This window comes from Anthonomus grandis, chromosome 19 (assembly GCF_022605725.1).
Source record: "Anthonomus grandis grandis chromosome 19, icAntGran1.3, whole genome shotgun sequence".
NCBI lineage: Eukaryota > Metazoa > Arthropoda > Insecta > Coleoptera > Curculionidae > Anthonomus > Anthonomus grandis.
The window spans coordinates 3,996,442-4,017,932 of record NC_065564.1 but is presented as its reverse complement, the minus strand read 5'-3'; the positions used below and the strand labels follow the sequence as shown (position 1 = coordinate 4,017,932).

Genomic DNA, 21,491 nt, shown 5'->3' with positions numbered 1-21,491 from the left:
ATAAATTAGGTGAAATGATTTCCCAGTTATCCAGAATCATCCGTAAAAATTTTGAACTTCCAAAAAAAATTAAAAGAGCTGCTACTTATCCATCGACAACTTAACCAAACTTAATAAAAAAAAATAAAGTTATAAATGAAAGTATTGGGGTACGGCAGAGATCTGTCCTTAGTTCTATCCTATTTTTGACTGTCTTGATATACAAATCGATGAAATTGATCACCACTCTTGACTCAAAACTTCATTGGGGAAGATATATTGATATTCTTTCTGTGATATGCTATAATATAGTGATGTGCTAACTGCATTACAATTGACGTTTTAAAAACAGCCTATTATACACTGTTCTACATACTTATGCCATTCAAATGCCTAGAATGTTTGACTTTCACAGAAAAGCTGTAAGGATAATGACAGGCTTAGGATATAAAGATGATTGTAAAGGAAGATATGTAAGTATGCGTTTAATAACTGGCCCTTATGTATAGATATTAGAATGCTTCGTGTATGTTCTACAGTCGTGTCATACTCACGGATATATTTATCTGCACAACACAAGAACTAGGTCCGATCTAGTTCCTGCTTAATGAAGGCTAAGAAGGATGGTTCAGGATACTGGAAAATTAAATTCTTTAATGTTGTACCATCTGATGCCTGATCACTGTCTTTTAGCCAACTTAAGAAAAGGATAAAAAAATATCTATCATAGATGACGTTTGACCAATACCTAGAATCTGATTTTAATATTTTGTGACTATAGACAATTTATTATATTATTTTAGCATTTAAAATTGTAATTTATGAAAGTGTGTAGTGGGTCATATTTTGTATTCATTATTTCAATACTGTGATTCACTATTTTGTATTTTAATCATTTTATTTTAATCTGAATCATATGTTTATATCTCTTATTCTACTTCACCAAATTGTGTACACTTATTTATATTTGTATTGATATGAATAAATTATTATTATTATTATTATTATAACTTGCAGAATTTCACCAATACTTTGTTAGTATCTTATTTGGTATAATTATTATTTTCTACACTATAATGCATTTCCCATTTCTTTTAGAGATTTCTTTGGATATTATATTTCATAATACACTATAAGATACGTATTGATTTATCATAAAAAACTGAATTTTCACTTAATTGCGATAAAAAATGGCACAATTACAGTAATTTTCATAGTAATAGGCTTTCGAGAAATAAAATAGGATTTTTTCACTTTTTACCTAGTATTCTTCACTTTTTACTAAGTTCGAGGGGGTCCCAGAAGTACTCGTCCCAAGAAAGAAAACACGAAAATTTTGAAAAAAAAATATTTATTTTTCAACAATCTAATCTCCTTTCAGCTCTATGCACTTTTCCCAGCGATGTTTTATAAGTGCGATACCCTTTTTATAATAAGAACTATCTTGCGCCTCGAAATAGCCATTAACTGCAGACATCACTTCTTCATCGTTGGAAAATCTTTGACCATTGAGCCAGTTTTTTAAGTTTGGAAACAGAAAATAATCTGAGGGGGCCAAATCTGGCGAATAGGGTGCATGAGGTAGCAATTCAAACTTTAATTCGTTAATTTTGGCTATTGCAATAACAGATTTGTGTTTAAAGATGTGAAACAACAGTTTCTTCTTAATCAAATGCGTCTGTTTTTGCTTGATTTCTTCGCTCAAACGTTGCAATAAGTTCGCATAATACTCGCCGTTAATAGTACCTTTTTCAAGATAGTCAATGAAAATTATCCCTCGCGCATCCCAAAAAACCGATGCCATGACCTTGCCTGCAGATAAAACGGCTTTCGCCTTTTTTGGAGCCGGTTCTCCCTTTTGAGTCCATTGTTTTGATTGTTCTTTTGTCTCAGGTGTGAAGTGATGGACCCATGTTTCATCCATGGTTATGAAACGATGTAAAAATTCTGCTTTGTTGCTATTAAAATTCGCTACTTAATTGAAACGTCTTCACGACACTGTTTTTGCTCGAGTGTGAGCAAACGCGGCACCCATCTTGCACACAGCTTTCTCGTGTCAAAATATGCGATGTACCGCACTTTTTGAAATGCCTACTATGTCCGCTAGCTCGCGAACTTTCAGTCGGCGATCATCCAGTACCACTTTGTGAATTTTCATTAAAATTTCTGGAGTCGTCAGCTCATTTGGTCGACCACTGCGATGCTCGTCTTGGCAGCTCATAGGGCCTTGTTTAAACTCTGCTACCCAATATTTTACTGTTGTTAACGAAGGAGCAGACTCACCCAGAGTAGAATCCAATTCAGCTTTTATATTGGTTGGGCTGAGGCCTTTCAAATAAAAGTATTGTATCACATAACGATGACCAATTTTCTCCATTTTCACAAATTCACTGAAAACGTTCACTATTGATGGCTGCCACACAAATACTAAACAACGTGGCGTCTTCAAACTTAAAACATATGCTTTATAGATTGTATACTTTCTGATACACTGATGTTTTTCAAACTACTATCGACATTTCCAGGTCAGGCCGGGTACCTCTGGGACCACCCTCGTACAGATCTAAAAATTATAGATTTTTTTATTACTATAATTTACTTAAAAAGCATTTTTTTCTCAGGCAATTATTTTCTGCAAAAAAACCGTTTATCATTAATCATACCCTTAACCCCCCACCCACCCCACACAACTTACCAGTAAGAAATGGTTTTCAAAAATCATTGTTTTCCAAAATAATACATATGAATAACAGCTGGTTTTATCGTTAATTTCTAATCTAATAACAGAGTTTGTTAAAGTTTTATTATTACAAAAACAGTGCTATTAGATTGGATATTATAGACAAAAAACGGTGATTTTTTTAAGAATTTCTTACTGGATAAATGTTTGGGGTGGGTGGGGGGTTAGGGATTGTGTTTATGAAAAACAGTGATTTTTGAGAAGAATTTCATCAAATATTTTAGGTGTAGTATTCGAGTTTAAAAACTAAAAATATAATAAGAAGACGCATTGGTCGATTTAACGAAAACAAGATCAAATAATTCCCAAGTCATCCAGAATTATCCACAAAATATTGAGCTTCGAAAAATGATTATTTTGCGGTGAGGGTGTGAAAATACCACCCCCCAATGTAACTCGTTACCGGAAAGGTCTTTTTCCAAAGGCCTCAAAACATATACACGGAAAATATCTGATCGGATCGGTTTCGATTCCCGCATACGTACACACGACGCTATCCCGGAAAAGAGTTCTGGATACACACGTATAAGAAATTCTATTAGTATCTGGAAAAGTGGAAATTCAATTAGATTTCTTCTGGGTGTAAATCGTTTCACGAGGAAACGGTTTGAATTTATATTGTGCGCCCGTTTGTATCAAGGCTGTAAAGTATTAAGCCTTTGTTCGGTCATCAACTGGTAAAAGAAAGAACACATTAATACATAATATGTTTGGAAAGCACTAATTATTATTGCGGCAGATATTTTTGTAAAATGAAGATATTAAACGGAATTCCTCGGGACCCCTAACGACCGGATCGAAATCATTTGAGGGTCGTTTTAACCCGCGCCCCATCTAAATTCCTCGCGGCCTATAATTGAAAAAGAACAGCCCCGCACAGGGGTTTTAATTTAGGGTACGTGCCTCCACGTACCCGAACAGCTTTTGAATTTAAAACTGCCCCCGAGGTATTTTTCAGCTGGATTTTCGCTGCGCTACACAATATATATATATATAAACGTTCTCTCTTACTGAAACTGGAAAAACTATATGGGAAAACTCGTTAGTCTACTGCTGGAAAACTACCTGAGGTTTCTTTCAGGTAAGGCACTGTAAAGTAACTTTAATAGATACAGTGCCTGGAAAAATTGAACCGAATAAATTCACTTAGAAACAGCGTCAGGTGTGGCTGGATAATCTAAATAGACACGATTACCATTTTATTAAATTTATACATGGTTAACAGACGAGAACCATTAGGGACTATCCAGAGTAGTTATGCATTAATTTAACCAGACAGGGAAGCCGGGGGACGGGATATCCTGAGACAGGCTGAATAGTAAAACTTAATTAAATCCACGGAAATGTATATTGTTAGACAAGAAAGGAGTAGGGAGAGCGGTTATCTCTTAATAATGGAGACGGGAGAAAAATCCAAACTAAACTTTCCTTCTTCCATCCCTTCCGAAAAACCCGAAATTAATTTAGGAAAGAGACACTTACAGATTAGGGGCACTTACTCTAATAAATCCCGGGAAAAGCCGCGTATTTAGAGAATTCTTTGAATCACATTAGGACCGGGCTTTCCAGGGATTCATTTTATTTTGTAATTTTCTCACGCCTTATAACGGGTTTATTATGCATTCGTTGTTGTTGTGTAAGAAGTTTCACTGCACAAGGAAAGCCTTTTTTTTATTTATTTTTTGTAAAGAAAACCCGATCCGCATCCATCAAGGGATTGTCCTGGAAAATTACCGAATTGCGGATGCAACTGCTGTTCCTCCAGAGGGCCCCCCCGGGGGTTTTACTTTAGAAACCGCACGTCCAACGGGGACATTTTTTACTTTCACTCCTTGATGAAATCGAGAGAAAGTCTCCTCCTCACTCCTCCCTCGATAAAACTTACGGAAACATTTGTCCTTTAGTGACAAAGTGGCCTCGCCCGGTGGCCGATAAATTCCAATAGGCAATCCACTTTTAGCCCGGGGAAATTGGCCACAAGGCTCCCTTTCGGTTCGCCACATTTTATCCTATTCGGGGAAATTGAAACTGATGCCACTGTTTTGCTTTTGCCGTATAAATTCGCTCTCCGTGCCTCCCTCGGAGCGTATAAGAGAACACACCACCCAAGCAACACAAGATAGTTTAAGAGAAGTAATATAGTAAAATAAAGGTTTATTTTTGATTTACACTAGATGTACAACTGTATGTTTCTAACTGTATTTTTTAAGCTTAAAAAGGATTTTTTCTCACGCATTTATTTTCTCCAAAAAAAAAACTTTTTTTCATTAAGACCTACGCTTACCCCCCCACCCACCCCACACAACTTATCAGTAAGAGATTGTTTTCAATAATCATTGTTTTTCAAAATAATACACATGAAAAACAGCTGGTTTCGTCATTAAAATTTTATCTAATAAGACAGTTTGTTTATTTAAATTTGAATTAATTACATATATGTATATTATTTAATATTTAAAACAAAAACTTATAAATATTATGAACGAAAAACGGTGATTTTTTAAAGGAATTTCCTACTGGGCAAATGTAAAAAACAATGTTTTTGCAGAAAATATATACCGTAAAGTGAGGCTACTTTGTGACAATTTTTTAGGTTTTTTGAGGATAAATCATGTAAACTTGCAAATAATATTATTTTAGATATACCAACTTATCGTTTCATATTTGTTCTTTCTTGATTCAAATCGATAACTCGACATGTGAAGTAGAATTTGAGAAAAAAACAAAATAAAGTGTCACAAAGTCACCCCATGGGTCGGGGTTACTTTGTGACAGGGATCATTTTGTTTGATATTTAACGTAAAATACAATTTTGGCACAAAGTAACACCCATGCTCTATGCTATTTGATAGATAAAAACACATAAATAATTACAAAATAACTTTTATTTTACATGTCTAAATGCTCTTATGCAAAATATTAACAAAATGTTTATTAATGTGAAAATTACTTTCGAGTGCCTGGAAGTCTGCATGTCATTTTCTTTAAGAACTCGCGCGCATAAAAAAATAATTTCCACGTATTTTCCAGGGTTCACTACAACGTTGTAACTCCCCGTACTTACTCCGAAATCGGGATATAAAAGGGTCCCCAGGGCGGAAACGGCCTCCATTACTTATGCATGGAGTTTCGAAATTACTTAACTTTAAACACGCTGTTTACCCGCGGTTTTTAGAAGAATTTTAATAATAATGAGGCGCGGCTTAAGTTGTTGTCGGGTTTCCAGGTATCCGGACTCGTTTTTTTTTCTATTTCCAAGCTGTTTGGCCAGGGGTTGGCCTGATGAGGCCGCCCTGAAGGTCGAAACTAAGATGGAAGAATAATTATGGTCATATAATTTTTTTTTTGTATTTGTGGACTAGTTATTACTTTTATTGTAGTGGCCAGTTATGGTTTTACTGGTACTACTATTATTATTATTATAAAAATTATTTTGTTGATGAAATTGAATTAGAATCAGAAACAAACATTTCGAGCCACTTAAAGGTTCAGATGCAAAAGATTTTTGTAATATTTACCAGCAAATGCATCCCTTCCTAGCTATGCAAGCTATTTTAGCTAAAAATTGGCTTAAAATTGAAAAATAAAAATTTTAGAGCCACTTAGTTATTTTTTTACGTGACTGCCTTCAAAAGTTGCGCAAAATTGAACCACTGCACAGATTTTAATAATTTTTTCACCAGACCTCAAGAAAATACAGCCCTTTCTAGCTATGCAACTCTTTTTAGCCAAAAATTATCTAAAAATTTAAAAGCACAAATTTTTGAGCCGCTTAGTTACTTTTTTTACTTGACTGTCTTTAAACGTTGCGCAAATTTGAACCACTGCACAGATTTTAATAAGTTTTTCACCAGATCTCGAGAAAGTACAGCCCTTTCTGACTATGCAAGTTTTTTTAGCCAGAAATTGTCTAAAACTTTATAAACACAAATTTTTGAGCCACTTAGTGTCTTTTTGACTTGACTATCTTTAAAAGTTGCGCAAATTTAAACCACTGCACAGATTTTAATAATTTTTTCACCAGACCTCGAGAAAATATAGCTCTTTCTGACTATGCAAGCCTTTTTAGCCAAAAATTGTATAAAAATTTAAAAACACAAATTTTTGAGTTACTTAGTTACTTTTTTGACTTGACTGTCTTTAAAAGTTGCGCAAATTTGAACCACTGCACAGATTTTAGTAATTTTTTCACCAGACCTCGACCAAAAATAGCTCCTTCTGGCTATGTAAGCTATTTTACCCAGAAATTAACTAAAAATTTAAAAACACAAATTTTTGGGCCACTTAGTAATTTTTTTTACTTAACTGTCTTTAAAAGTTACACAAAATTGAACCACTACACAGATTTTAATAATTTTTTCACCAGACCTCGAGAAAATACAGCCCTTTTTGGCTATATAAGCCATTTAAGCCAAAGATTTACTAAAAATTCAATAACAAGATTTTTTGAGCCGCTTAGTTACTTTTTTGACTTAACCGTCTTTAAAAGTTGCGCAAATTTGAACCACTGCACAGATTTTAGTAATTTTTTCACCAGACCTCGACCAAAAATAGCTCCTTCTGGCTATGTAAGCCATTTTACCCAAAAATTCACTAAAAATTTAAAAACACAACTTTTTGGGCCACTTAGTCATTTTTTTTACTTAACTGTCTTCAAAAGTTGCGCAAAATTGAACCACTACACAGATTTTAATAATTTTTTCACCAGACCTCGAGAAAATACAGCCCTTTTTGGCTATATAAGCCATTTAAGCCAAAGATTTACTAAAAATTCAATAACAAGATTTTTTGAGCCGCTTAGTTACTTTTTTGACTTAACCGTCTTTAAAAGTTGCGCAAATTTGAACCACTGCACAGATTTTAGTAATTTTTTCACCAGACCTCGACCAAAAATAGCTCCTTCTGGCTATGTAAGCCATTTTACCCAAAAATTCACTAAAAATTTAAAAACACAAATTTTTGGGCCACTTAGTCATTTTTTTTACTTAACTGTCTTCAAAAGTTGCGCAAAATTGAACCACTGCACAGATTTTAATAATTTTTTCACCAGACCTCGAGAAAATACAGCCCTTTTTGGCTATATAAGCCATTTAAGCCAAAGATTTACTAAAAATTCAATAACTAGATTTTTTGAGCCGCTTAGTTACTTTTTTGACTTAACCGTCTTTAAAAGTTGCGCAAATTTGAACCACTGCACAGATTTTGGTAATTTTTTCACCAGACCTCGAGAAAATAAAGCCCTTGCTTATTCTAAAGCCATTTTAGCCAGAAATTATCCTAAAATTCAGAAAATAAAATTTTCGAGCCCTTCATAATTACTTTTTTGGAAGATGAAGCCCTTAAACACCCCCTTCGAATAAAAATTAATTTATCTCAGCAATTAATTATTCCTTAACAATAAAAATCTAAAATTTGCCACCCTTTGGGTTATTTTTTTTAGAGTACCAAGCGCCTATATAAGTTATCCTATATGAATCTTTAATCCTTTTGGACATATCCAGTGTTAAGAAAATACGATAACTAAACCATTTAGCTACTGTTTCAATTTGCTTTCAATTTAATTTTTAGAGTTTAGAGAAGGTCAATACATTATACAAACACAAACATAGACTTATAAGTCCGACAGCAGTAGACTGACGGTTTTTCTTAACTTAATTTTTCGGCGAACTTCACGAGCAACTTCGGAAAATGGAAAACTTTCGGGATAAGCTGTCGATGGAAGTTTTACATCCCAAGACGGCGTCGTCAAAGGACCCGTCTCGAAAATCCCATTTTCTCTTAAGGGAAAATGTATAACATTAAGCATGATAATGCTTCGGCTCCGGCCCACTTTCCGTAAAAGGGATGCTGCAAGAAGCATTAGGGGCCATTTGCGTGCGAACAACAAATGATAATTTCGAAAGCGACTACGATAAATCATAAGCATTGTGAGTTTTAACTGGCAAGCATTTATATTGTAAGTTAAATGTACTTCGAGACAATTTTAATCGATATATATATATAACGTCTCCGGCATGGTTCAATAATTCATCAGCAGGATGAGATGAAACCGAATGATAAGGATAAAATAAAAAAATTATTAATCTAATAAAGGCGCTCCAGAAATTAATGTCGAAATTATCGATAAATATCCAGGGCGTATGGATCTGGCTGACAGGTACATTTACGTTAAGGCCGCGGGGCAATATCTCTTCATTATCCACGGTATTTCAAATTTTCGCAATTTCCGAATACTACATGTGTCCGAATGAAATATTGACCAACATGCCGGACAAATCAAACGTCCCATACATCACCAGAGGAATTTTTTTCTCGGGTTTTTTTGGTATTCAAGAGACAATAAGCATTCGATCCATTTAAATTTTATAGGAAATTTGAATTCTTACTTATGCATATTAAGAGGTAATTTAGTGGGGCACACATCGATTTTAGCAGTTCATAATAGACAGGCTGAAATACCCCATTTAGGCTCTACCTATACCTGCATAATTCCCTGAGCTGATATATATAAAATATACTGACAACCAACGGGAGGGGATGTCAAAAAGATGACTTTCCGGACATTCGGGTCGATTTTGCCCACTCGCCTGGAAAATCCTCCGGGTTCTAAACATTTATTTGGGACTTCTCGGTTTCCATAATAAACCGAAAGCGGTTGGTTATAAATCCGAAACTTAAACTCGGAAAATTATTCCAGGTAAAAAAAGGACGACCATAAATAAATCTCCATTTTCCCAACTAAACGTTCATCTTGTACAGTCGCGAATTGGCCAAATTAAGGGAAACCGGTTCGCCGGTTGCGCGGAAATTATTATTAAACAAACGCGAGTTATTTCTTATTTTAAAAACATCCCTCCCAAGCCAATAACGGGGTGGGGAGCTCCCTTAGTATGCACCCTTGCGGCCATAAGCCATTAGATTGGACAATTAAGTGCAGGTTGTACCGTGTTTGGAGCATCTGCCATCTTGATTTAGGGAGTTTGGCCTCCGTTACGTACGGGCATAACTTAATTGGAAGTCAAATTCTTTTCTAGTGACACCCAAAAGTTTCTCAATATAGATATATTTTAAAGTTTCATTTTAATACTTTTGGCTGCTCGTAGACCTTGGGTCAAAAAACTGACTCTAACTCAAAAAGTTTTTGAGCTACAAAAAGCGTTTGTATATGAAAACGTTTATGAAGGGACAATGTAACTATGGGTCAAAGTTCCATAGTAATGCCTGTAATACTTTTCTTAATATCCTGATTAGAAGTTGACTATTGATAAACAAAATTTCCAATAAGCTTGACTCAGCCAACTGAGCTGTAATTCAAGAAATATTTGAGCTAGAAAGACAATTTATGCCTCAAATTGATCAGTTAGAACTTTTTTATACGTCTCTAAAAGAATTACTAAAATACCTCAAACAGTTTTTAGAGTGGCACTCAAAAGTTTCTCAACATGGATATATTTCAAAGTTTCATCTTAATACTTTTGGCTGCTCGTGGACCTTGACTCATAAAACGAACTTTAACTCAGAAAGTTTTTGAGCTACAAGAAGTGTTTGTATATAAAAACGTTTATAAAGGAACAATGTAACTGCGAGTCAAAGTTCCATAGTAATGCCTGTAATAATTTTTTTAAATATCCTGATCAAAAGATGACTTTTGAACACCAAAACTGCCGATACATTTTATTCAGCCACTTGTACTGTAATTCAGTAAATACTTGTGGTAGAAAAATACTTTATGGCTTAAATTGATCAGTAAAAATCCTTATATACGTCTCTGCAAAAATGATCAAAATATCTCAAATACTTTTTAAGTAGCACCCAAAAGTGTCTCCATTTGGATATAATAAAGTTGTGGCCATGTACTATTATTATCCCCCAAGAGGCAACTTTTAATGGTGAAAAAAGTGCGGTTTCCTCCCCAAAGGGAGGTTATATATCAAACTCCTTTTGACATTCCTGTTAACAGCAGGAAATAAAGAGTTCAGAAGAAAATAGACTCACGAAACAGGGTCTGGATGGATGAGGAGAACGCCGCCGACGACGACGTCGTCGCTACGATTTTTATTTCGAATTATATTTGATATTCCACATCGGACATCGGACATAAATAATGCATGCTTAAGGCCCTTGTGCCTTCAAACTTGAATAATATATGCCGACAACTGGATGTCAGGACTGGCCCGGACAATTTGCGGGTGGGTGATTTACATTCGAAAATATTACAAAATAAAATTGTTTTCGCTAATTGATACTGAAATGGTCCCTCGAACGGTAGTGAAGCTTTTAAGCTAACACGATTTTTCCAATCACGGGCACGAAAATTAACTGCCGACATGCCCATATGACATTCAACGAGGGTTTCCAGATGCACATGTGGAAAAACTGAACGGGAAAGCCGATGATTAAAGCGACTTTATGCCAGACTTTTTAATTAATATGATGTATTTTAGCTGGCATTACCGGGGGGGATCGATACCGTATAGGGGGCCTATAAATTCGGATCGGAAAAGTTAAATATTAATTTTTTAATATTAGCGACTCTGCCGGATAATATACGGGAATGCGAGGCGATATAAATGGGGATTTTCGAGGTGATTAAGTGTCAATTTGCGATTAATGATCATGAAATGCGTGGCCTGAGGGTAAAAATTTCAGAAATTCAGCCACAGTTTCTCTGCAATTGTCTCTATTTTTAAAATATAAATAAATCTGCCTATTTTTGAAAAAACTGCCATAAAATGATTTATGTATGGCCAAAGGCTACGCCAATGGCCACACAGAAGTTGGTTTTTTATTATTTTTTGAACACTAATTTAGGTTATAAGTTTTTATTGATTTGCTCCCACTGTATGGAAAATAAAATTAAAATTCCTTTTTACGGAAGTAACTCTTATTGTTCTAAGCAACTTTCATTTCATCTATTTGTCCCCCAGACCTACAGATTTTCTAGAAAAAAATTTTAAGTGATTTTAAAAAAATCATGGACGTAGCCAATCCAATATCCGTAATGCAGATGTTCTTATAGAAATTACACATTTTTTATTGGCCTTCCTAAGGGACATAGAAAATGTTGACATAAGAGTTTTTTAATTTGATTTTGATGGACAATACATAGCAAAAAAAAAATTAATTTAGTTAACTTTTTTCAAAATTTTCAATTTTCCCAGCAAGTTTTGGTCTAAAACCAAAAAATGCCGATAACTTCTTTAATGTTCGTTTTTTGGAAAAAATTATAAAGTACTTTTCAGTTTGTACGTAAAATAGCATAGATTTCAATAATTAGAACAATTATATTTCCCATACATTTTGAAAAAATTTACTTTTTTGAGCTACAGGTTTTTATTGATTTTCTCCTACTATATTGAACATAAAATTAAATTTTTTTTTTCCATGGGTAGATTTTATAATTCTGAACAACTTTTATTAAAACTAGTTTTCTCTCAGACCCCTTTCAATTTTTGGAATGCAGGTGTTCTTATGGAAATCACACATTTTAATTTTTTATTGGCTTTTCTATGCCACATAGTGAATTTTCACATAAGAGTTCTTTAATTCGATTTCCATGGACAATACATACAGCAAAAAAAAATTAATTTGGCCAACTTTTTTCAAAATTTTTAATTTTCCCAGCCAGTTTTGGTCCAAAATGAAAAAATGCCGATAACTTCTTTAATGTTCGTTTTTTGGAAAAAATAATAAAGTACTTTTCAGTTTGTACGTAAAAATAGCATCGACTTCAATCATTAGAAAAATTTAATTTTCCATATATTGTGAGAAAAATGACTTTTTTGAGTTAAAGGTTCTTATTTTAAATTCAAGGTTAAGAGTTATATGGTGCTGCGTAGCCTCTGGCCACGCAGAGGTTGGTTTTGTATTAATTTTAAGCACTTATTTTCTCTATTTTGAAAATATAAATAACTCGGGGTTTTTTTTTTGAAAAAATGGCCATAAAACGACTTATACGTGACCAGATACCAAAATTTGGTTTTTCATTAACTTCATTTTCAAAATCGAAATTTTCCAGTGAGGTCCCCTAAAATGGAGCTTTGTATAGAACAAAAGTTTCCAATCTTTGGGTCTCATCACTCAAAAACTAGGTCCATTTACTCCCTATGCACAGAAACATAATTTAAAAAAAAGAACGCACACGACTCTAACTTTCTTGTACTAACGCAATAAGTTAATTCAAAGTTTCCCTAATTAATGACTGAGCAGCAACTGAACTTCCCCGGGGGTGAACAAATCCCCAAATTGCTGACGTCTCACGCCACATCCATATAAATACTACGGGTAAAACTAAAAACAAAGTTGTAACGAGAAAATTACGAATTTCCCTCTAGCAGCTCTAGCGAAATTTTAATGTCGGCATACGATAATAATTAGAAAAGTCGCGAAAACAAAGTTTCCGCCAGCGGCACCACGTCCGTCAGCGCGCAGTTTTCCCTAAATTTTTTTTTCTGTTTGTTTGCTTCTAATTATTGTAATCCAGGTACGTGGAGGGGTTTATTGTGGTTTTCTTATGGAATGAGGGCCATCAAACTTTATTAATCCCGCTTCCGGACAAATTTCCCAGTAACTTGGAACAATTTAAAAGTCGAGTTAGACTCGCGGGTAACATCTGGGGCCGGATCTTTTATCTTAAAGCCGCGGCTTGCGGAAAACCTTTATTATGAAATTTTGTTAATATTTCAAAAAGGGCGCGTTCCCCCCCACTTCCCGCTCCTCGCCACTCGCAATCTTAATGGGCTTAATTCCGTGGGAAACGAGCTTTCGACCCCTTTTTTCGGTTTTGATTTGTATCAGAGAACGAGATTTCAACTCGAATCCTCCCAACGAAATAAACGCGCTTCTTCACCGGATTATCCCGGGGCTCTCTCAACTTTCCCCCACTAGGGCCGAAACTTTTCCATATAACTCCGGAAATACGTTTCCCGTGTTCCAGAAAAATGTCTTACATCTAGAGCGGGGATATACGTATATACACATACATACACGCGCGATAATCCGGTACATTATGACCGCCTCGTATCCGGACCGTAAATTAATTTACAGTAGTGACACTAATCCTTATCGGAGGACCGTATATGTGGCGTAATTTAGCCACTGTTTAGGGGTGCAAATGTGACGTGACAAAGCCACCCTCCTCTGTCTTATGATGGCAAACAAAGGGTTTTTCTCTGAGTAAACCTTCGATCCCCCCTAACCCGTTCCAGTCGTCGATGTCTGTTAATTAATTTCCACGTTCGACTGGGGAATTGAGAGGAGTCGATCTTGGGGAACATTTAATTGGGTCTCTGTATAATTTGGTAATATTTGGGAAGTCAAAAAATAAAAATTTAAATATAAATATATAAGAAAGGATGTCTACCTGTTCACCGACAAGTAGTGATCCATACGGACAATTTAAATTTAGGAAAACAAATTCAACAATTAACGTGAAATTAATAAAATAATATTATATGCAGACAATATTGGCAACAACAAAATTAAATATAATAGTTTTCCTTAAAATTGGTGTTCGAATTATTCGTTCATAATAAAAAGACATGGCAATATAAGGATTTTACCGTTTATAAAGTATAGGGGACAGGATTATCTGGGAGAGAAATTGTAGATATGTCGCGCTGCTCTTTTTTGCAAAATAAACACAGATTTCAATAGGGTCGTACAACAACTGTCCCAGAAGCATATTCCATATCTGAGAGGTGATTTCACAAGAAATTTTAAAATGCAGAATATGCCTCTTCATTTAGTGAAGGTAAGTTAACTAATTTACAGTAAGTGAAAGAATATCTTATTAACCCTTTAAATTTGTATTCTAACTTAATAACCTTGATAATCTATTTATAAAGGAGGGTGCTAAACCCTTGCTATTTTATATTATAAAAGTTTTTTTTAAGGAGATAGTAAGAGACATTAAAATCACAGACCTATTTCTCTTTCTTTTGAAAAGTTACTCAATTAATAACTATATATTTATATAGTTATTAATTGAGTTGATGTTGCAGAAATTGATTTCTACGCTTTTTGATCCGCCTGATGGACCCCCCCGACCAGCCTCCGCCCGGAGATCTGAACGGAGATCCGAAAGTTTTGGTCGTGAGGGCGCCATCATGCATTTACTTTTCTTCGCCAGTTCCCCTTTGGAAACCGGACACATCGACATGGCGGCGAAACGTGAGTTCCATGGAACCACTCCACGCCGCCTAAGTCCTATGTGGTGGTATTGAACCGGGCGATGCAAGTGGCCAACATCTACCACCAAAGGGGTTGCTCTTTTAGTCGCCTTTTACGACAGGCAGAGCGTACCGGAGGGCTATTCTACCCCGGCCCTCCCCGGGGTAAAATTATTGCGTTATGGTAGAATTGGTGAATTAGATGAATGGTAGAATTAATTGCATTTGCAAGGATATTATAAGCTGCCTTAGCTTAGAAACACCCTAATTAAAATAACATTTCAATCAGAGGAATTTTTATTTTTATTAGACGTTATTATTTTTTAATCTCTTCAGGACAAGAGCTTTTCGGTATTTCTACTCCAATCAATAGCATACTTAGAAGCTATGGAAATTCCAGAAAACACCACTAACTAAGTAGTAATAACTGTTAATTTCACTAGCACTTAAAGAAAATGACATGGGCTGCTTAGAACTGGAGCCCCTGAAATCATTTAACAATCCTCCAAACCTGGACTTCTCTAACTCTAGTTCTTAATTTCAAATTAACTATTGGGAAAGAATTCTAGAACAGGAACTAAGGGATACTGAAGAATTACCAATGCCAGTCCAAACAACCTCATTGCAAAGGAATTTAAATGAGAGGCCTTTCGTATCTCGTTCATTATTCACCTTTAGGCTCACATTAAATTTCAACTTAACAATAATTAAATATTCTAAGTTGCAAGTTAGAACTACTGCCCTATAGTTCACTTTACTAGGATCTGAAGTACATAATAATAATGATTTTCCCACAGTAGAGCTTAAACGAAAACACGATGGATGCGGTCGGAGGCCACGATAAGCTCCTGATATATGGCGGTTTCGGTTTTTATCAATTCGTTTCAGTATTAGATGTAGGTCTTGCGAGTGAAGTGCGTGGTAAAGTGAAATGATTTCCGAAGAAGAAAAAGAGGATTTTCCAGTGCGAGAAGGTTCATGAAATGTGTGCCTAGCATGGAAATTCCATTATCACAATCTTTTTAGCAGAAAACACCCTGGAAGGTGACGCAGATGAAACAGACGGCCCCCAACAAGACATTAAGGCAAAAATCGTACTTTCCAGAGAAGACTTCCATGATTTAATCGACTTAGATCTTGCAGAGGAGCCTGGGCCCGAATCCCCGTACGAGCTAGTGGCTAAAAAGACCATCTCCCAAGGTAAAATCCTCCCCGGTACATAAACGTAATTAAAACCGCAACTTCCGACCCCCCACATAATAAAATATGCAGTTTTAATCTTCATCCTCACCCGAAAAATAAATAATAAAATTTTCCAGGTTTAATGGACGTGTCCCTCATCTTGGCCAACGCGAACCAACTGCGCTACAACGTCGAATTTAACCGTAACGGCCCCACGTTTTACGTTAACGTTATCCTGCTATCGATCTCTATGACCCTCCAGGTGATCGTCGCCATGGTGTTGATCTTTAAGGGCCGTTACTACCTGAAGGGCCAGTCGAAATCACCCAAAGCGCGAATGGTGAAACGATGGTGCGTTTTTCTTGTATTTTTAATCGGCGTTTTTAACGTTCTCGTAACGGCCTTCGGTAAAATTGAAGCATAAAGTTAATAAACCGCACCGTGTTGGCACATTGTATGCGTTTTGATTGCCCCATAACCCTTTCAGATTGTCGGTGTATGACGTACGTTAAGTAAGGCTGTTTATGCCCTCCCTTACTCGTAAAAACATCCCTTTATGCCGCTTGATTTAATTTATTATGGTAATCAGGGAGATTCTTTTTACGCCGCGACCCCAATTTATCACCTGGGCCTTTTCCCATTATCCCACAGACGAACGACTTAAGGAAATAACGTGGGGCAACCCTTTTTTTGAGGGTTTTTAATATATATTTTTTTTGGAGGGGGATTATGTCTCGTAGAAATAAACATGAAACTGTTTCTCTACTTAACGTTTTGCATGCGAGAAAATCCTCCCCACGCATGCAGGGCGAACATAAAGGGCCCTTTCAAGGGCTTTCCACGAAGCTTTTTCGTTTTCCGGGGTCTCGTTAACTATTAACAAATGGGGGTTTAATAACTTATAGTTCGGAATAGGCAGGGGAGCAAGGTGAATTCATGTTTTTCTGGGTAAGTCTTAGCTTTTCCAGGTTTTCTACCGCTGTATGAGGCATTAAATTAAAATGAATTTGTCCTGGAACAGATTTTTCATGATTTTCTCGCGCTCAGTGGGGAACAGAATTAAATTTTCTTATTCCAGCGATAGCTCTTATATAGTTAAACAACTTTTATGAAAATAATTTTATTTTCGGATCTACAGATTTCCCATAAAAAAATAGGAAGTGACCCTTTAGCTGTAGTACAGGTGTTCTTATGGAAATTACATATATTTATTTTTTCTTAGCTTTCCTATGGGATATAGAGAATTTTGTAATAAGAGTTTTTTAATTAGATTTTCAAGAACGATACATAGCAAAAAAAAATTTCAATTCGGTAACCTTGATACTTTTTGAGAAAATTGACTTTTTTCAGTTGTACTGATTCACAGTTTCCTGACTTTCCTATGGAAAATAATGAATTCTGATAAAAGACCTTCCTTAATGATACATAGTAAAAAAACACTACGCATCGTAAACAACCCTCCTAAACATCCCCACCCTTTGCCTGTCCAAGTTTCCCAATTAGTATACAAACAAGCCGTGTCCATTACGAAATTCCATGAAAATTAACAGAAAGTAATCCGATGGCCCTTAAGTAATCAAGATCTAAAATACAAACATTTAATTATAAAGCAATTTTCCTACCCAATTCCCCCCGCTCACCCCGGAAAAGTCTTGGGGAAAATTACCGTCTGAGGGCCACTATAAAACTGAATTAATCAGCTCGGCCCCGGGTCCCTGGGGTAATCCCTAAAACGTTCCACGAAAGTGCAATTTAAGCCCTTTTAAAACATTTAGTTGATTTTTCTCATCATTAAAATAAACGTTCAACCCCTAAAAAATACCCAAACGTACATACATACCCCGTTCGGCGATATCCAAACAATCACTTTTTTTTTCTATATATATTTTTTTTAAAAATATACGCTCCGCGTAGGGTTTATTTTTATTAACGGAGTCCAGAGGGGGAGGGAGGCAGTGAAGGGGGTTGGGGCATAGAGTGCAATTTTTATGCCCTACGATAACAAAAATTCATATATGCACCGGCGTACAATGTTTTGTTTTTGCGGAATTTTACGTTCAAGCGAACACGGTTTATTTTCACGTTTTACTGTTTTAAAATTTAATAAAAAGCCATTTTAAGGGCCCTTATTGTCTTAAATTTCCCTATTATACGAATAGGGGCTTATTTTGTCAAACATCCCCTTTTTCCAGTCTCGTGTAAGGGTCGTTTGGAAAAAGTCAATATAGGCGCAGATTTAGGGAGGGATCTGAAGATTATTTCAGGAGGAAAAATGCTGCTTTCGTAAATTAAAATATTGGAAGCTTTAAAGTTATAATAGTGCAGTATCAGGACAACAACTAATAATTCCTAAAACATGTTACACCCCAGGACCATTATCCTGTCACGTAACAAAACACCCTTTGTAATGGGATGTCGAAATTATTGAGGAGCCCTCCCCCTTTGTTTCGGGGGAGGCATTGATTAGGAGTGAAAGGGGGTAAGGGGATTTTAATACATCATAAAAAGTCATGCATCAACAAATCAGATTACAAAGTAACGATAGGGAGCAGAGCAAAAAAACTATGTACCCAAGCAACATTAATAAATATTTAATAATTCAAAAACAGTGCTATTAGAGTGGATATTATGAACGAAAAACGATGATTTTTCAAAAGAATTTCTTAATGGGCAAATGTTTGGGGTGGGTGGGGGGGCGTAAGGGTTGTCTTGATGAAAAACAATGTTTTTGCAGAAAATGCATATTCAATATCTAATTTAATACCACTATTTACTTAAATTTAATATAATTTTATATGTAAATATTTAGTCTAAAAACAGCGTTATTAGTTTGGGTAATATGGACGAAAAACGCTGATTTTTTAAAAGAATTTCTTACTGGGCAAATGTTTGGGGTGGGTGGGGGGGCGTAAGGGTTGTGTTGACGAAAAATCAATGTTTTTGCAGAAAATTTATATTCAATATCTAATTTAATAACATTATTTATTTAAATTTAATACAATTTTATATAAAAATATTTAGTCTAAAAACAGCGTTAGTAGAATGGATAATATGGACGAAAAACGGTGATTTTTCAAAAGAATTTCTTACTGGGCAAATGTTTGGGGTGGGTGGGGGTGCGTAAGGGTTGTGTTGATGAAAAACAATATTTTTGTAGAAAATATATATTTAATATTTAATTTAATAACATTATTTATTTAAATTTAATATAATTTTAAATACTGGGTGGCGCATCGAAAACGATACAGAGCCAATTACGGGCAGTCCATTGACTTTTTAAAAAAAAAATTTTGAGGGGGACACTTAATAATCACAAAATCACTTTCCCACCTACAACCCCCTAAGCGGGGGTGGCACTACCCCTAAAATCTTAAATGGGCAGGGGGGTGGAGTGATACCTCCTTGGAAAAGTCTTTTAATTCTTTTTACAAGGGTACTTGGTTTGAGGCAATTTAAGTAAGTACTTTTTAAAATTTTCGCATTTAAACCTTTTTTAATTATTTTTTATTAATTCTTGAATAAATATTTATTTAACGATAATAATATGTTGCTTGGGTAACATGTTCCTCAGTAATAATTCCTGCAAATTGAATGCTGGACGTTGGAAAATTTTGAAAACTGGAAGTCTAGTTAAACCGCGTCGATTAAAAAAATGTATCATGAAAAAACTAGGGGTTTCTAAAAAAACTACTAGTGGATCATTATAAATTAAACAATTTTTAAAGTATATAATAAGAGGAATTATTGGGTTAAAGTTCGCGATAGCACAGTAGTGTATTCTTAGTTTTAGTTGTTTCATTTTATTTATACATTTTTAAACAGTAATTTTTAGTTATTTTTAAGTCATCATTATTTATACATTTACCGGTTTATCCTTATTACCCTTGTTTGTGTAGTTGTTGTTTCGTATTTATATTTATTTTATATTAGTTTTAGAATTCTAACTCGTATTTTGTTTTATTTTTGCTATTTTATTTTAGGCTTAAATTTTTAAGTTTTTTTTCTTAAATATGTATAATATTATCTATATATTATGTATTACCTTTTTCAGCTTAAGCTAAATAAATACATTATTATTATTATTAAGAAACTTCTAACCGGTCATCATAAATGGAACATAATTCAAAGCGTACAATAGAAAAAACCAGGGATTCCTAAAAATAAAACTACCGAGTTATCCTTAGTAGTTCGTTTTACTTGCAAATTTACTAAAATTTTTCCTCAAGGATTGTCACGTTTCTCCGTGCGTTTCTTTAATTTCTTTATTGTTCCTTTACTTTAACCAAGTGATTTATTTAACAGCTGAGATTTCTAAACTAGCAGTGGTTTTATATCATAAAATTCATTATCAATGTGTGATCATCATTGTTAACAAACAAAGTTTATTTCATGTTGTACCTTCAGCAAATCAAGAGTTATCAACGAAAAACCTTGAGGTTGAGACAAGGAACAAGGGTCTTCTTACTAATATTCAAAAATTTCCTTAACCATGTTCATTATGCTGTCACGTAATTGTAAAACACCCGTTATAATAAGATGTAGAAATTATCGATATCGAAATTATGTTTCGGAGAAGTGAAAGGGGGAAGGGGTCTTTAATATACCATAAAAAAAAGCCACGCATCAATAAAATCCCACACAAAAACAGATGAGCTGATTTCAAAGTAACGATAAGGAGCCCAGCAAAAGAACTATGTAATGTATTAGTTAAAATTCCTGGAAATTGAATTCTGGACGTCTGGCGTTTTCCAGTGGTGTCACATGTTGGCCCCTAAGGCTCAATGAGGGGGAAAAGAAGGGGTGAAGTCGAAAAAACATTGAGGAAATTCTTGACGATTAGGATCAGCTCGGTGGAAACTAATTTAGCGAAAAGGCCGTTATTTTGGGCACGTAGCCTAACCCAAATCCAGGCTAATTTTAAGTTATTGCCTTTTAAAGGAATGCCCTCGCCACCGCGCCCTGCTGGGCCCCATTTTGTACCTTTACTCGTTTACGTTCTTCCGCTGCATCGGATTTATTAGTTTTGTTTTATACCTTTTTATTTTTTTTTTACGTGCCATCGATTATATGGATCATAACGCGGGTTTTTGATGGCGACGTTGCCGAGGTACTGAAAAATTAGGCGAGGAGGATTGCATCGGTTTTATATATTGTGAGTATCAGTTTTTTTTCCTTACATTATGAGACTAATAGACTGTGGATACTGTTGCAGATTTGTGCTGCAGTAATTTGTGGGAAATTTGTATAATATTTCATTATTTTTTTCAAACAACTCGGGTTCGATGATTTTTTCCGGTTCCTCTTGACAGATACGTTTATTATAATTAGCATAAATATGCGGTTTTTAAACCTTTATCTTTATAGTAAATTGTGTGACTGGTTCGACTTTACGAGCTTATTATCAGCAGTGATGATCATTT

At 35.0% G+C, this 21,491-nt stretch overlaps 1 protein-coding gene across 2 annotated transcripts; it reads left to right on the top strand.

Moving 5' to 3' along the window:
- The first annotated feature begins 15,758 nt into the window (after positions 1–15,758).
- LOC126747467 (ninjurin-A-like) lies at positions 15,759–16,523 on the top strand. 2 transcript variants are annotated; one of them, XM_050456131.1, is made up of 3 exons: positions 15,759–15,863; positions 15,919–16,089; positions 16,209–16,523. In XM_050456131.1, exons 1-3 carry the CDS (start codon positions 15,821–15,823, stop codon positions 16,493–16,495), a joined length of 501 nt encoding a protein of 166 aa, XP_050312088.1. In that variant the 5' UTR covers positions 15,759–15,820; the 3' UTR covers positions 16,496–16,523. The 2 variants fall into 2 exon arrangements, with proteins under 2 accessions (XP_050312088.1, XP_050312087.1); XM_050456130.1 differs by having other exon boundaries at positions 15,769–15,863; positions 15,916–16,089.
- The last annotated feature ends 4,968 nt before the right edge of the window (positions 16,524–21,491 follow it).